Source organism: Mchenga conophoros, linkage group LG12 (genome assembly GCF_057382185.1).
Source record: "Mchenga conophoros isolate Kocher_MC1m ecotype Shallow Benthic linkage group LG12, M_conophoros_male_GT1.1, whole genome shotgun sequence".
Lineage (NCBI taxonomy): Eukaryota > Metazoa > Chordata > Actinopteri > Cichliformes > Cichlidae > Mchenga > Mchenga conophoros.
In genome coordinates this window covers 39058516-39074675 of record NC_140537.1, presented here as the reverse complement: position 1 = coordinate 39074675, position 16160 = coordinate 39058516, and the positions used below count along the sequence as shown (strand labels likewise).

Here is a 16160-nt window from a genome sequence, read left to right as displayed (position 1 = left end):
TTTCTCCAGGCTAAATGATGATCCTCTAAATTTGTGACACGCCATTTCCTCTCCAGATTACGAGTCATCTGCTTTAGGGTACGTGTTTGAGAATTATACCACGGAGTCAGGTACTTCTGATTAGAGACCTTAGTTTTCACAGGAGCTACAGTATCCAGAGTCGTACGTAGTGAGGAGGTGAAATTATTAACAAGATGATCGACCTCTGTTGGAGTAGCGTTCAGATAGCTGCTCTGCTCTGTGTTGGTACAGGGCATTGAAGATGATAACAGTGGGTGGATTATATTCTTAAACTTAGTTACAGTGCTTTCAGAAAGACATCTACTGTGATAAAGTCTACTCTCCACTGCTGTGTAATCAATTATTGTAAATGTAAATGTTATCAGGAAATGATCAGACAGCAGAGGGTTTTCAGGAAACACTGTTAAATGTTCAGTTTCTATGCCATATGTTAAAACAAGATCTAGAGTGTGATTAAAGTGGTGGGTGGGTTCTTTTACATTTTGAGAGAAGCCAATTGAGTCTAATAACAGATTAAATGCCATGTTGAGGCTGTCATTTTTAGCATCTACATGGATGTTAAAATCACCCACAATAATTATTTTATCTGAGCTCAGAACTAAATCAGATATAAAGTCTGAGAAATCAGACAGAAACTCTGTGTAAGGCCCAGGTGGACGATAGATGATAACAAGTAAGACTGGTTTCTGAGTTTTACAGCTGGGGTGGACGAGGCTGAGCATCAGGCTTTCAAATGAATTAAAAGTCTGTCTGGGTTTTTGGTTGATTAATAGGCTGGTGTGAAAAATTGCTGCCACACCTCCCCCTCGGCCTGTGCTTCGAGGTTTCTGGTAGTTAGAATGACTCGGGGGTGTTGATTCATTTAAACTAACATAATCATCCGGCTGCAACAGACTGAATAATGTCTGAGCTGCCCCTGCCAGAGGGATCGTAACGGTTCCAGCTAGTTCTGGTCCTCACTGATACCCACAGAGCATGTGTGGCTGAAATAGGACGTGTTAGCAGTCCAGTACAGGACGCGGGAGCCTCACTCATGTTGGATCAGTGTAGTGAATGAGTGATAGCCACCACTGTTTGGTTCTATGTTTGGACTTTTAGAAAATTTGATCAGATTTATGCAGAAATGTTGAAACATACTCACAAACCTTCAGTGTTTGGGAGGAATCTCTCAGCGTCAGAGCAGGTAGCTCCGCCTCCCTCATGTTGACCATATTTGGTTATTCTTTCAGAATCTCTATCAGTGACCAGTGAGGAGTTCACCAATGGTACGTCAGATGTCTGTGTGATGTCACTGTTTCCACCCTGTGTGTTTGTCTCATCGCCCAATCAAACTGTTGCGCTCACCGTGTGGTACCGCCCATTTTCCTAGCATCAGTGTGACTACCAGCTCCATCGGCCCGTGACTGACTGTCTGTCTCTCTGTCTGTCTGTCTGTCTCCAGTCGGAGGGCTCCTGCATCTCCATCCCGACCATCCAGACCAGCCTCTGACTCCGCCCCCTGACAGTCACACACACAAGCATACGAAACACGTGACCCGTGTGAAACGGCCGTTCCATCAGTGCTCCATATGTGGTTTCACAGCATGGACACTTTACTCAGATTTCCCTTTGGTCACATGCTGCACCAGACCAGCTCTGACTGGTTCAAACCTCAGACTTATTCCAACCTGCTTAAACTGGTTCTAACTGGTTCTAATTCCAGCTTGATATTGATGGATGGGTTACTGGTACCAGCAGGATGATCCGAGCGGGTCCTGATGGTTTTTGTTTTAAACTCGGCTTCAGTGGTTCACAGTAGTTCTAACTCAGCCATATTTGAATGGACTGCTTTCCAAACCTGCTCCTTGTTTGGGTCCATCTACTGGTTTCACTGGTTCCTGCCAGTTGTTCCGATATACCGGTACCAACTGGTTCTTGAGAAATCCAGCCCTGATGTAGACCGGGCTGGTTGGTTTGAACAGACTGGTTGCCCAACATGCTAGTACCAGCTGTTTTAGCCAGTTCTGGTTGGCTCCGGTAAGTTTCAGCAACTGGTTTCTTTACATCTAACAAGTTTCTGCTGGTTCTAGTCTGTTGGATCTTCTAACTGGTTTAAATGTATAAGCTGCTCACCGAACGCCCTGCTTATTGGTACCATCTGGTTCCATCAAGATCTACCGTGATCATGAGGATCACTGCTGGTTCTAGCCAGTTCTGTTTGTACTCATGTGACCTCTGACCCCTGTACCAGTTGGCCTTTCTCCTCATTTACTCTTCTCCTCTTTTGTTTTCTGTCATTTTTTTCCCAGTCGTCCCAGTAAAGGTAGCCCCGCCCACGGAGAGAGTCCCCAGTCTTCGATTGAGGGTTAAGCTGAACGGAGTGTGTGTTTGTGTCTCACTGAAGCTGTGTTACTGTGAACCTTCCTAGTAATAAACATATTGATTATTATCAGCACTTATTCTGACTGTATAGCAGCTGATCAGCAATACATTGTGTGTAAATATGACGTTCGGTCACGCCGCAGACAGAAACATGTGACCTCAGCAGGTCGGTCAGTACTGTAGACGACTCCGGAGGAGACGAGGCGAGGAGGAGGTCTCTGCTCTGAATGTCCCGGCTGAGATCATCTTCATGTTCACTTCCTGTTCTGATCCATGGTGCCGTTTCTTTACAGTGTAAAGTTTACAGTTTTAACTTGTGTATTTATCTATTTATTGTATTATTTATTTTACTCTGCTGGAATTCCACGTTTGTTTCTGCTGGCGTCTGTCCTTCCACCTGTAGCTGCACTGAACATGTGACATGTGTGGATCACCATGCACCATCCTCTAAGCACAAACATAGGCTGAAACCAGCTGTACACAGGCCTCGTGAACGGTCATGTAACTGGCTCAGTTTGTGCGTTTGTAACTGTCAAAGTTATGGACAGTACTGAATCCAGATGTTTCCAGAGATGGGCTGTGACCTCTCAGCTGGATCCAGGGACTCAATCAGTCTGTGCTCAGACTTTATGAGCGGTTCAGCAAAGACGGTGTAACAGATGGACGTAGCTGCCGTGATGTTTTATATTTTTGAATGCCAGTATGAAGCCATGAGACGAGCTTCTCTCACCATGGCCATCTCAGTGTGTTGACACATGTGTGACGATTGAGGGGTGGAGCCAAGAGGCCCGATGAGTTTTTCAGAAACATACAACGATCAAAATGTTTGAAATTGACTCGATCTGTTATTGGGTTCGAACTGAGACGAGCAGCAGGGACCAAAAACTCACCAGGAAGTGTTAACAGAGGTCACGGCCAGGGTGGTTTTTCAGACTTCTGTGGGACTGGCAAGTCTACCACAGCTAATGCCCCCTGGTGGCCATTACAAAGATTGCAGCTTTAGTGCGTCACGTTTCAGACCCAGAAGCTATGTCCATCTTTTATACCGTCTTTAAGGTGGGATAGTTAGCTGTGAGTTAGCTAGAATAAAGGTAGCTTAAGGTCAAATTTGATCCCTCCACAAATCAAATCCTGCTGATGCGGTTTCCGTTAAAGGTCAAATTCGGTCCGATATCCTGAACCCTTCACATAGTAATCGGGCTGTTAGAGGTGGAGAGCTGTTATCACATCTACATCAGAGAGAGAAAAGATTGAAAAGCAGCACAGTGCTCGCTGAGCTCACCCACCTTCAGCTAACCGTCCCGTCTTACCTCTGATCTACATCTGTTCCACAAATGTTTGTCCAGTGTAGCTATTGCATGGACCACGAAGCTACCAGCTGGTTCCAAATGGATCGTTGTGGTTCCTCCTTCCCTTTCCTGGTTCCAGCTGGTTCTACCTCTTCATCTAATGCCAGCAGGGTTGACATGTTTTTTGTTCTTCTTCATTTCCTCATTGGTTTACCGTGAGCTTCCTCTGATGTGAAGATCAGAGGAAACTGTGACTGAAGCGATGAGGAGATAATGTTTGTGGAGGTGGCCCGGTTTCTCTGGAGGTGGGGTTGGTTTTGTGCTGCTCATGCGAGCAAAGTGTCAAGCGATCGTGTTTCCTGTTTGGATGTACCAGCTGATCTCCTCACTGTGTTGTGTTTGTTCTTCATGTTGTGGTGATTTTGTAGAGTTAGTTAAGCTCCGAGCAGCGTTCAGCGCCGCCACCGCCGCGGGGCATTAGCTGTGCCGTGTCGTCGTTGTCTACATTAACGTCTGCATGCTTGTCGTATGAGTTTATCAATCAGTAAAGTGTTACACTTTGCTCTGCAGCGGCACACTCCACACACCTCGGCCCCTCCCACACCTGTGCTTGTGCATAGTTACCTGTGTATGCTCTCAATATGAATCTATGTGCAGCGAATATGACGATATAGAAATGTACCATATATATGTGAGCAAAAAGCTAAACTAAATATGCAGCGGCCAACACTGTAGTGTGTGTGTGTGTGTGTGTACAAAAGAGAGTGTGTGTGTGTGTAGATCTGTTGTGTATTAGTGTCATGTGATCAGGGCCCAAACAGATATGAATAAAGTTTGTGTGAATGAAGATGACTTTGACTCTTTGTCACCCACTCACCTCCTGACACCATCATCAGTCACATGACCTCTTGATATGGGGTTTTCTACTTGATATGTTTCTCTTTCTCGCTCTGTCTCTAATTCATCCTAGCTAACATACATCAACATCCTGTTATCATCGAAGCTATGAGTTGTGTTAGGAAGCTAACGTCAGTTAATCACATTTTTGAGGGGTCTAATAATGACCTATGACAGTTGTGCATCCACAGTCTGTATCACTGTATCTGAACTATAATTGGCTCAATTCAGACATTTAGTCATGTGGACTATCATTGTCTCCTGGTAAACCATAAATTCAAAATGTTTACATTTCCTCTACCGTGAACTACAGATCAATGAGGCTGTGTCCCAATTCAGGGCCTGCAGCCTCAGAGTCTACAACGGTCACGTACTCAAAGACTGCTAAAGCCGGAAGTGAAATGGGACGGTCTAGCCTCCATCACGCTGCCCAGGTTGCCTAGCAACCATGATACTAACCGCTGGAAACGTTTCATACAGCTTTGTGTGACAGAAATGACGGAGAAAATCGTTTGTCCATTTGTTTGTTTGTTTTACATGAGCTTTGTGTGATTAGTTGAGTATCTGAGACCACAGGACTGTGAAACATGATTGTTGGGTTTCATTTCTGTACTGAACAGTCATATAAGATTAGCTAGTAAATAACAATTAGCTGATGTTGTTCATGAGACTAAAATCATCTCACTGTGGTAAGGTAAATATAATATGGCCAATATTATAGTTAGTATATTAATCATTATTAGTTATTACAGCAGTGAGCTTGAACTCTGTGTCAAACACTGAGCTTCAGTAAAGATTCAAGTTGCAGTTATTTATATTTCCTGTCACCTTAAATCTTCACTCAAACACAAGCATCTGTGACAGTGTGTATATAGATGTTTTATATATAGGAGACAAATATTGTTCTTTTAATATGTTGGCATTACTAAATTTGGCTCAATGCTTACATATATGTGTAAAAAGCAAATGTAGGAGCTGTGATAACTGTGTCTGATAGAATGAAGAGTAGACTGATATATGAAATATTCCTTTATTGGGTGAGAAAATCAGACCATGTCATAACTGCTGTAAGTCACACAGAATAGACATCAGAGCCTTAAACAGGCTGACGTCTGCTAAATGGGTCAAACTGGGCAGAAAGTCTACAAACACATAACATCCTTATAGAATATGATGTAACACTATAGATCAACTTAGCTCAGAATATATAAAGCATATAAACAGTTACAGCAATATGATGCAACAAACACAGCAGTGCTACTGATCCAAAATACTCAAAGCTTCATAGAACTGAAACCAACATTTATTTTAGCTCCATTCTGCTGCTGATACAGACTTTAGGTTTCTGAACATTAACCTTGTTGCTGCCTTTCATAGTGTGTAACTTGAAGGCCCTGAGTACTTTCTCCCACACTGGAAACACTGGGATGATCACATTATTTGAACATTACCTAATAAGACTGATTCAGCACAGACAGTTAGTTATGTTAAACTTTTCTAGCAGTCCTGGAACAGGTTGGCTACTGAAGCATGTTTTAACCGAAACATGTTTTTACTGAAACAGGTTTGTTATTGAAACAGGTTTTTACTGAAACATGTTTTTACTGAAACAGGTTTTTACTGAAACAGGTTTGTTATTGAAACACGTTTTTACTGAAACATGTTTTTATTTTTACTGAAACAGGTTTGTTATTGAAACAGGTTTTTACTGAAACAGGTTTTTACTGAAACAGGTTTGTTATTGAAACAGGTTTTTACTGAAACAGGTTTGTTATTGAAACAGGTTTTTACTGAAACAGGTTTTTACTGAAACAGGTTTGTTATTGAAACAGGTTTTTACTGAAACAGGTTTTTACTGAAACAGGTTTGTTATTGAAACAGGTTTTTACTGAAACAGGTTTTTACTGAAACAGGTTTTTACTGAAACAGGTTTGTTATTGAAACAGGTTTTTACTGAAACAGGTTTTTACTGAAACAGGTTTTTACTGAAACAGGTTTGTTATTGAAACAGGTTTTTACTGAAACAGGTTTGTTATTGAAACAGGTTTTTACTGAAACAGGTTTTTACTGAAACAGGTTTTTACTGAAACAGGTTGGCTACTGAAGCTTGTTTTTACTGAAACACGTTTTTACTGAAACAGGTTTGTTATTGAAAGACGTTTTAACCGAAACATGTTTTTACTGAAACAGGTTTGTTATTGAAACACGTTTTTACTGAAACATGTTTTTACTGAAACATGTTTTTACTGAAACACGTTTTTACTGAAACATGTTTTTACTGAAAAATGTTTTTACTGAAACAGGTTTGTTATTGAAACACGTTTTTACTGAAACATGTTTTTACTGAAACAGGTTTGTTATTGAAACAGGTTTTTACCGAAACAGGTTTGTTTTTGAAACACGTTTTTACTGAAACATGTTTTTATTTTTTACTGAAACAGGTTTGTTATTGAAATAGGTTTTTACTGAAAGAGGCTGGCTACTGAAGCAAGTTTTTACTGAAAGATGTTGTTACGGCCCTGGTCATAATGTGTCTTGGTGGCTGTTTCTTGTGTCTGTGTCTTTAAGTCTCTGCAGGTCCCTGATTGGATAAGCTGACGGCTGCTGATTGGTCCCCTGATCATGTGGTTGCTTTGAAAATCTGTTACCAGCAGTTGAGCCACTGACAGCAGCAGCAGACCTGACCCTGGTTTCCAAAACCTGTATCATTCTGTTTGAGCTTCTCGTGACTTACCGAGCTTTGTATATAGCGTGTACATTAGTTTTCACTTGTAAATAGCACTGAAACAGAAGGGGTGAGCTGCCTTATTATTTTTCCTTGTACTGTTTTCTCCTGTTTATTTTAGTTAGGTAGTTAGGTGTAGCGCTTGTCTTTTGTTTGGTTTTTGTTTCACATAGGGTTTTAGACAACACCTCCTTTCCTGACTTAGCTTATTTTGTTTGTTATTTTGGCCTTTGTTCACCCCGGAGCTTCTTTTTCAGTGTAGACAAATAAACCACCGTTCACTAAGAAATTGTTTTTTCTGTGTATGGTTTTGGGGACCAGGGCGGGGTCACTTCCTTCTTTAACTCTTATGCTACGTTCCTGTACACCTAGACTGGGGCGTAACATAAAGTGGGGGCTCGTCCGCTCTTTTCTTTTGCCATTCTTTTTGCTCATTGTATTTTTTAGGTTGCCTACAGTTTTTGGTTGGCAGTTTTCTTGTAGTGTTGGGGGTAGACTAGCCGCAATGACTTTTGACATGGATGATTTTGCACTGCAACCCACCATGGATAAGTTGGATCAATGCACAAAGGCAGATTTGTTGTTGGTGGCAAAGTTGTTTAATGTTAGTGAACCTTTGAATACTAAAAAGCTAGAAACTAAGCAGTGTCTGACAGCACAGCTGTTGGATAAAGGGGTTAATTACGAAGTTGAAACCTCGGCCGATTGATGCGACTGGAGGTTTGGTGGTGGATGTGGGAGCAGAAGCTGCTGCAACCATACCACAAGCTGCCAGTGGACGGGTGACACCAGGGGCAGAGGCTCCTGCTGCCATTCAGGTCCCAAATGTTAGCCCAGCCGGACAATTTCAACATCTTAGGCTCGCCCTTCGCCTGAAAGAGGTGGAGCTTGAGGCTAAAGCCAAAGAAGTTGAGCTTATGCATCTCCGTATAAGGGCTATGGAGCTGGATCCCTCCTGACAACGTAATGTTACCTCTATTACAGTGAGTAAAATTGTCAGTAAAACTTGTGATTCATTCTCCTCTGACCAGTTTGATGCAAGCAAGCAGATTGCTTTAGTGCCACCTTTCAGAGAAAGTGAGGTTGACTCTTACTATAATGCCTTTAAACGCATCGCAACCACTTTAAAATGGCCCAAGGATGTGTGGAGTTTGTTGCTGCAGTGTAAATTGGTGGGGAAAGCACAGGAAGTGTGTGCAAGCTTATCCATTGATGACAGTCTGGATTATGAAATTGTGAAATCCACTATTTTAAGGGCTTATGAGCTAGTTCCTGAGACAATTCACCAGAGGTTTTGGTCATGTGAAAAATCTGCCAACCAAACACATGTAGAGTTTGCCAGGGAGAAGACTCTCTTGTTTGATAAGTGGTTAGCTGCAAGTAAAGTGAAGGACTTTGCTCAGCTAAGAGAATTGGTTCTGTTGGAAGAATTCAAAACGCGTCTTCCAGAAAGTGTTGTTGTGCATCTCAATGAGCAAAAGGTGGATTTGTTGTCTAAAGCTGCTGTTCTCGCAGATGAGTTTGTGTTGACCCATCGTGCTACGTTTTCAGCTGTGTGCCGTGAATGTGCTCCGTTGTCTAAACCTGCGAGGAGTTTGAGGGTTTCTCCTAAGCGTCAAACACGCCCTGATCCGGTTCCCATGACCGTCCGACAATGCTTTTATTGCCATGATACTGGCCATCTCATTGCCAAATGTCCGTCACTTCATCGCAAAGAGCAAACTCAAACATCGAAAAAACCAAAAAGTGTTGGTTTCGTTCGGTTGGTCTCTACTCCTAATCCCGTCAGTGATGAACCAGGAAATGACGGTCTTGACAGCAGTTACTGACCTTTCATTTCAAAAGGGTTCGTCTCACTGACTGGGAAAGAGGAGGATGGTGTGCCAATTGTAATTTTGCGTGACACTGGGGCTGCCCAGTCTCTCATTTTGGAAAGCGCGCTGCCTTTTTCTAGTAATTCATTTTGTGGTGCTGATGCTCTTATGTGGGGAGTGAAAATGAGTGTGTTACGAGCTCCGCTGCACAGTTTTCCTACAGTCACCTCTCTTTTCGGGCCCGGTAACAGTGGGGGTGCTCGCTTGCCCGTGGAGGGGGTTACTGTGATTCTGGGGAATGATCTAGCCAACAGGAAAGTTTTCCCAATCCCTGAGGTAATTGAAAAGCCCGCCGATGATTCTGTTTTTGTTTCTGAATGTGCAGCTGACAGTCTGCCCTCTGTTTTTCCTGCTTGTGTTGTCACGTGCGCCCACAAGCACAAATACGGTGATGTTGACTTGTCTGATTCTTTTCTATGTTCTAAAGCTGTTCCTGAGAAAGCTGAACTGCCTGTGGAAAAAGCTGAAAAATGTGTGTCTGACAGCCTGCTACCTGCTACACCTGACCTGTCTTTTGAGATAAACAGAACAGATTTTGTTCATGTGCAACAGAATGATCCAACTCAACCCAACCCAAATGAGCCAAATGTTTACGATCAGAATCCCCGTGTCTACAGCATTGAAAATGACGTGTTAATGCGCAAATGGCATCCTCCCTCATCTAGTGATCTTAGCTGGAATGTATCTCAACAGGTAGTTGTTACCATCGTATTCTGCGTCACTTTTTCTGGCCAGGTTTGAAGTCTGATGTAACTAATGTTACGTTCTGGTCCCGGCAAGTAAACAAACGTAACAAATAGTTTGCCCCACTCACTTCCCACCCACGCACAAACCCCAACAACGACACCTTTTTTAAGTATTTAAGCAGCCATTTATTTTCATCAGCAGTGAGCAATGCCAAAACAATAAACAAAACTCCCTATAAAACAATCCCTAGTCTTCCCTACACCAAAATAACAAGAAGCCAAAACAAAAGACAAGTCACTTACCTAACTATCTAACGAAAAACAGGAGAAAACTTGTTCAACAAAAGAAAACGGCTTCTCACGCCTACTAGGCTGCGACAGTGAAAGTTATACAGCAAAGGAACAAAAAAGTGACCGCCACTGGTTAACTTATTTACAATTATTTACATGGCAAGGCTAGAGGTACACGTGAATACTCCAGCCTGCACTACAATGACACAACACACAACTCTGTGACCGAGTCAACGGGGTTCCAAACAGCACTCCCAGGTGACTGTCATCCGGACGTTAAGTACTGGAGGTGGTCCATCAATTATCCAGTCGGAAGGTGTGTAGAGACTCCACCCAGATACCTAGCAGCCACGCCCAGGTGTCCACCTCCTAGGAGAGAAAAAAGGGAAAATACTGCCACCATCCTCCGGTGGGAGGCACAACACCAACAAACACATCACTGGGTCATAACAGTTTCCCCCACCCAAAAAAAATCAAACATCCAACCCCACACAAAGATGTTTGATTTACAACCTAGAGAGGGCATCAGCCATAACATTCTCTAAGCTCTTATATATCGGATCTCAATGTTGAAAACCTGTAGGAGTAAGGACCAACGCATGAGGCGCTGGTTGCTGTTTTAGAAATGTTCTAGAAAAGAAACAGACTGGGTGGTCAATGCCATTTTCATCCTCCTGCACGAGCACTGCACCCGCCCCCAAAACACTGGCGTCCACCTCTGAATCCTTGGCCCCTCAGGAACCGCCCAGGGACACCAAAAGTCTCCAGATTGCGCTTTCGCTCCTCTGCCCACGTCAGTCTGAGCCCATTATCAGATGAGATGTCATAGTAGCACTTTGGACCAAAATGATCCTCCCCTGAACTCAGCTGCAACCCCTCTTTTTCCCTTCCCTCAGAATTCCCATCTTTTAGATTCAGCCCCTCCTGTAACTTCTTCTCAAGCGCCTCCTTAATGAATTGCGCGTTGGAGGAATCAAAATCAAAGTCTGTGTCAAATTTAAGGGTGGGAGATGGAGCATTAGCCACCATCAGCTGGCCTCTTCTGCGGTCCCTATGCCGTCGAGGTCCCTGTCTTTTTCTAGCAGGTGGCCTGGTTTCAGCATTTTGCTGCTGACTGTCCTGAAAAGTGAATCTACTTGGGTCTGATTGCATGGTGGCTTCAGCGACCCTTGTGGTTTGAATATTTGTTCTTCTCGTCCCCTTGGGCTGCCTCCTATTCTGCTGCTGCTGTTGCTGGGATCCACTCACACCTCTCCTCTGCCTAAATGTCTTTACACTGACGGTTTGAACAGCCTTTGATGTGGCACGATCGAAACCATTGTTATCTGTAAGTGGTATATCGACTACTTCTGGCGACGGAAAAACTGTGCCGCCAGCTAGATCGTTTCCCAAGATGATGTCAATACCTGCAACCGGTAACTGGGGTCGCACCCCAAGCTTAACCTCACCAGACAAAAACTGAGACGAAAGCTGCACCAAGTGTAAAGGAACCCGTATTACACACATCCTAACTCCCCAGGCTAACACATCCGCCCCACAACAGGATTGAGCTGAAAACGGTAAGACCCCCTCACGAATGAGCGACTGTTTCGCACCAGTGTCTCGCAAAATACTGACAGGAGTCCGCCGATCTTCTCCTATCAAGGAAACAAAGCCGTTTGACACAAACGGCTTAAACTCCTTATCTACTTTATCATTTTCGGGTGCCATCACCTCCCCCCAAGTAGGAGAGTTTGTCTGTAGAAGGTTTATTGGGGAAGGAGATGTACCCTCCCTGGTCATTTCTTTTCTCTTCAGAGCAGGGCAAACCGCAATAAGGTGTCCCTGCTCATGGCAAAAAAAACACACGCGGTTCTCAATGGATGAGGGGATGGCACGGCGGGTGCCCCTTGGAGACCATCTGGGCGGGCTACTGGAAGACGGAAAACTGTGAGCAGGAACCGAAAACACCACTTTGTGTGTCAACACAAACTCATCAGCCCGTATAGCAGCAGCGGCGAGAGTCGTAACCTTCTGTTCGTTTAAGTAGGTTACCACAGTGTCTGGTAGTTGGTTTTTGAACTCTTCCAACGTCACCAACTCACGCAGATCATTCAAGGTGTTTACTGCTCTAGCATGACACCACTTATCAAACAGAGTTTTCTTTTCTCTGGCAAACTCCACATAGGTCTGGTTGGCGGATTTTTTCCCATTCCTAAATCTCTGCCTGTAAGCCTCTGGCACAAGCTCGTAAGCACGCAGGACAGCAGCCTTCACCATATCATAGTCAAAACTGTCCTCCAGAGAAAGAGCGGTGCACACCTCTTGAGCTTTCCCCACCAATCTACATTGGAGTAGAAGAGACCACACATCTTTTGGCCAGTGCAGCGCACCTGCGATACGCTCAAACACTGTGAAATACGAATCCACCTCAGTTTCCCGAAACGCCGGCACCATTTTGATGTGTTTACTCGCATCAAAGCCACCACCTGGCATCAAGGCCGGTGGCTGCGGAGATGGCGACTGCGGGGATGATGACTCCGGGGAGGGTGCCTGCGGAGATGGTGGCTGCGGGGCTGACCGAGGTACAGGCGGACTGGCAGACACAGAGGCTCCCCTCTCTACCTCCAGAGCCCTGATCCTCAAGTGCATAGCGTCCACCTCCAACTGCTGTTTCTTTAGCTCCACCTCCTTAATGCGCAGCGTTAACCGCAGCTCCTCCACAGAAGGGCTAGGTGGAAAAGGGAGATTTTTCAGTGGGGCAGAAACACCAGCAACAGCCCCCAGCTCAACCCCCCCTGCAGGACCCGGCTCACCAAACAACCCCCTGTCCGTCAACTGGACACACAGGAGCTCCCTAAGCTCTTTCTTCTTTGCAGTCAACGGCACAGTCACATCAAAGAAATCAGCAATAAGCAAGAGGTCAGCCTTTTTACACCTACCCAACGTCTCTGCAGACGGGCTCAGAGTGAATTCCTCCAACTTAAACTCCATCCTAACACCCACACCCCCCCACACAAGAAAAAACCGCCAACCAAGAAAACAAGCCACAAAAAGAACACAAAAGAGACGAGCCCCCAATATGTTACGTTCTGGTCCCGGCAAGTAAACAAACGTAACAAATAGTTTGCCCCACTCACTTCCCACCCACGCACAAACCCCAACAACGACACCTTTTTTAAGTATTTAAGCAGCCATTTATTTTCATCAGCAGTGAGCAATGCCAAAACAATAAACAAAACTCCCTATAAAACAATCCCTAGTCTTCCCTACACCAAAATAACAAGAAGCCAAAACAAAAGACAAGTCACTTACCTAACTATCTAACGAAAAACAGGAGAAAACTTGTTCAACAAAAGAAAACGGCTTCTCACGCCTACTAGGCTGCGACAGTGAAAGTTATACAGCAAAGGAACAAAAAAGTGACCGCCACTGGTTAACTTATTTACAATTATTTACATGGCAAGGCTAGAGGTACACGTGAATACTCCAGCCTGCACTACAATGACACAACACACAACTCTGTGACCGAGTCAACGGGGTTCCAAACAGCACTCCCAGGTGACTGTCATCCGGACGTTAAGTACTGGAGGTGGTCCATCAATTATCCAGTCGGAAGGTGTGTAGAGACTCCACCCAGATACCTAGCAGCCACGCCCAGGTGTCCACCTCCTAGGAGAGAAAAAAGGGAAAATACTGCCACCATCCTCCGGTGGGAGGCACAACACCAACAAACACATCACTGGGTCATAACACTAAGTACTGCCGTTCTTGCCACATTTGCCAGGTCAGTGGAAAACACATAATCATCGATTGTGTAGGTCCGCTTCCAAAAACAAAGTCAGATCATCAGTACAATTCAATTCAGTTCAATTCAATTTTATTTATATAGCGCCAAATCACAACAAAAGTCGCCTCAAGGCGCTTCATAGATACAGAGAAAAGCCCAACAATCATATGACCCCCTATGAGCAAGCACTTTGGCGACAGTGGGAAGGAAAAACTCCCTTTTAACAGGAAGAAACCTCCAACAGAACCAGGCTCAGGGAGGGGCGGGGCCATCGACTGTGATTGGTTGGGGTGAGAGAAATTAGAGAGGATAAAGACATGCTGTGGAAGAGAGACAGAAGTTAATAACAACTATGACTCAATGCAGAGAGGTCTGTTAACACATAGTGAGTGAAGAAGAAACACTCAGTGCATCATGGGAATCCCCGGCAGCCTATGTCTATTGCAGCATAACTAAGGGAGGATCCAGGGTCACCTGGTCCAGCCCTAACTATATGCTTTAGCAAAAAGGAAAGTTTGAAGCCTGATCTTGAAAGTAGAGATAGTGTCTGTCTCCTGAATCCAAACTGGAAGCTGGTTCCACAGAAGAGGGGCCTGAAAACTGAAGGCTCTGCCTCCCATTCTACTTTTAAATACTCTAGGAACAACAAGTAGGCCTGCAGAGCGAGAGCGAAGTGCTCTAATAGGGTGATATGGTACTACAAGGTCATTAAGATAAGATGGGGCCTGATTATTTAAGACCTTGTATGTGAGGAGCAGGATTTAGAATTCTGGATTTAACAGGAAGCCAAAACAGGAGAAATCTGCTCTCTCTTTCTAGTCCCTGTCAGGACTCTTGCTGCAGCATTTTGGATTAGCTGAAGGCTTTTCAGCGAGTACATCTTGACTTTGATGTGCGCCGTCACACGCTTCCCTGAGGCTATTCCGCTACAGTCAAAGCTGTTGTCAGAGCCTCAGTGAACTTTTTCTCTGCTTTCGGTTTGCCTAGATCAGTTCAAACGGACCAAGGGTCAAACTTCATGTCCAAGATTTTTGCTCAGATCTTAAAATTGCTTGGCATAAAGCATCAAAACTCCAGTGCGTATCATCTCGAATCACAGGGTGCGCTTGAGCGTTTCCACCAAACATTTAAAGCTATGATGAGGAAGTTCTGCCTCGAGTCAGAAAGAGAGTGGGACGAGGGTGTGCCACTTCTTCCAGCGGTGAGAGAGAGTGTGAGTCCACGGGTTTCAGTCCTGCAGAGCTGGTGTTTGGACACACAGTGCGTGGTCCTCTGCGGCTGCTTAAAGAGAAATATCTGTCCGGCACAGCTACCCCCGAGCAGTACGTACTAGATGAACCTCCAGCTGAACGTCGGCAAGACCAAGGAGCTGGTGGTGGACTTCAGAAGGGGTCAGCACAGAGACTACAAGCCCATTATCATCAATGGAGCTCCAGTGGAGAGGGTGCAGTCCTTCAAGTATCTTGGTGTCCACATCTCCTCAGACCTGACATGGGCTGCCCACATTCAGGTCCAGACCAAAAAGGCTAGGCAGCGCCTGTATCACCTACGACAACTGAGGAAGTTCAGGGTCTCTCCAAAGATCCTCAGGATTTTCTATACAGGCACTGTGGAGAGCATCCTCACACAGAACATGACATCGTGGTTCGGGAACAGCTGTGTGAAGGACCAAAAAGCTCTCCAGAGAGTGATCCGTACAGCAGAACGCTGCTGCAGGATTGCTCTCCCCGCGCTTCAGGACACCTACACCAGGAGATGCCGGACTAGAGCAGCGCAGATACTGAAGGACCCGTCCCATCCTGGCAACAAACTGTTCCAACTTCTGCAATCTGGTAGAAGGTTCCGCATCTTCCGGGCAAGGACAGAGAGACTCAAGAGGAGCTTCTATCCCCAAGCCATCCGTGCCCTAAACACACACACCCGCCCTCTCACATCATCTATAATTGACTGAGACAGGACTCTTCCAGACACTAAACCAAGGAACAATGTACATTTCAATTCCTTTAATTTTAAATATGTTTATATTGTCTATCCTGTAAAATAGTCAGATGTCTATTCATATTAATGTACAGAATTCACCTGCTGGCTGCTACTACTGCACATGCACAATGTATATACTATATATATATATATATATATATATATATATAACACCCAGCACGCCCCTGCGGGCGGTTTATCCTTCAAGCTCGGGTCCTCTACCAGAGGCCTGGGAGCTTGAGGGTCCTGCGCAGTATCTTAGCTGTT

General features: G+C 44.7%; 1 protein-coding gene across 2 annotated transcripts in view; it reads left to right on the top strand.

The window, feature by feature from the left end:
- The window catches only part of LOC146563362 (dynamin-1-like), a 29150-nt gene extending 24632 nt beyond the window's left edge, over positions 1-4518 (top strand). For both annotated transcript variants that reach the window (XM_085295760.1, XM_085295758.1), the window contains one exon: positions 2310-4518. In XM_085295760.1, coding sequence (XP_085151886.1) covers positions 2310-2370 — 61 coding nt within the window. In that variant the 3' untranslated portion in view covers positions 2371-4518. The remainder of the gene's footprint in view (positions 1-2309) is intronic.
- The last annotated feature ends 11642 nt before the right edge of the window (positions 4519-16160 follow it).